We start from the raw sequence: 1,273 nt of genomic DNA, 5'->3' as shown, positions 1-1,273 counted from the left end.
AAATCTTTCCATTTATTACCCATATTTTTGAACACGGCATAAACCTAAATATCCAGTTTTAACATCATTTATTACATTTTAATGTTTCCCATTTTAGATTTAGACTGCCACAAGAGGGAGTGACTTGAGATGTAACTTATGGGGCAGAACCGGTTAGCATTTCCCTGTGATGGTTTATTTTGCACAGAATAATGTTGAGTTAAAGTGTGTAAGGTATCAAATACAAATCTGTTATTGTTTCTTTTTACGCTTTATGCCAGTGAGAGGGTGGAGCAGCACCACTTCTTTAAGGGCAGAAAAAAATTGCCGGTTTGATTTGAACATTCGTGATGCCACGTTCAAATACGAGAATCAAAGGCAGCACTTACGCAACACGCAAAAGAGATACTGGCGTACAATGTGCAATGGAAGGATATAGTAGGACTTAAAAACCTTATTTTGCTGCCAATGCAACAGAATACTGCTACCAGAATCAAATAATAATAAAAAGGGGGGTGAATTTAGGTATGGTAAGAGTGCGATATCATTACTGCAGTAAAAACCTAACTAGGAATGTCTTTCTTATTTATCGCTATCCCCACCATGCACAAGAGATGCGTTAGAGAAGAGAATGGCGTCGATTCGCATCAATTTTACACTCATTGTTACTTTCGCCTTCAACCACATGTGCTGGCTGTGGCAAAAACACGGCAATCAATCTTTGTACCGTGAATCCCATAATTCAGCTAAAATAACCGAAAATTTATTAAATTTGTTTTATTTCTTTCTTTTAAAGCAAAAACTAAGAGTACCTTTAAAATCGCGTTTTACTTAACCCAGTTGAGGGGACCTCGTCAAGTGCATACCAACGAGTGCTGTTTCGGATGCCTTTTGGTTAACTATTGAGGCAATGTAAATGTGTCGCGAGATCGCGCCTTCATTGGAGTCGTGGGATGAGTTCCTCGCATCACTCAAAGCCCTTCGTGTGTGACCATTGCGGATGCAGGCAATAGCATGTCCATAGCACTACTCTGACAATGGCATAAACTTGCCTTTGAGACGCCAAATGAGGTTTAAATCCATTTTATATTTCTGAAGTAAATAAAGGTAGACAAAATATCAGTGTTTAAAAGAGATACCTTTGAGTGGAGTCAGACTCGTCATGATGATTGTAAAGAAGAAGCGTAGAGTTCACTGACTTCGGCCAGGGGGCGAATGCAAGAGCCGCGGGCAACAGCAGCTCTTTTTGACTCATCTGTGGTACAAAACACTTGCAAATCCAATATTTTGCTTG

The 1,273-nt window shown here is 39.5% G+C and overlaps 1 protein-coding gene across 1 annotated transcript in view; it reads left to right on the top strand. All coding sequences in view use genetic code 11, as the record gives it.

Annotated features, from left to right (window-relative positions):
- Positions 1-1,194: 1,194 nt before the first annotated feature.
- EGR_08316 (Heat shock cognate protein) overlaps positions 1,195-1,273 on the top strand; it is a gene marked incomplete at both ends in the record, with an annotated part of 1,041 nt that continues 962 nt past the window's right edge. The window contains one exon of the mRNA XM_024497565.1: positions 1,195-1,239. Coding sequence (XP_024348043.1) covers positions 1,195-1,239 — 45 coding nt within the window. The remainder of the gene's footprint in view (positions 1,240-1,273) is intronic.

The sequence above is a fragment of the Echinococcus granulosus genome (assembly GCF_000524195.1).
Source record: "Echinococcus granulosus chromosome Unknown EG_S00102, whole genome shotgun sequence".
Taxonomy (NCBI): Eukaryota; Metazoa; Platyhelminthes; class Cestoda; order Cyclophyllidea; family Taeniidae; genus Echinococcus; species Echinococcus granulosus.
The sequence above is the reverse complement of the archived record's forward strand: the minus strand, read 5'-3'. Positions and strand labels throughout refer to the sequence as shown.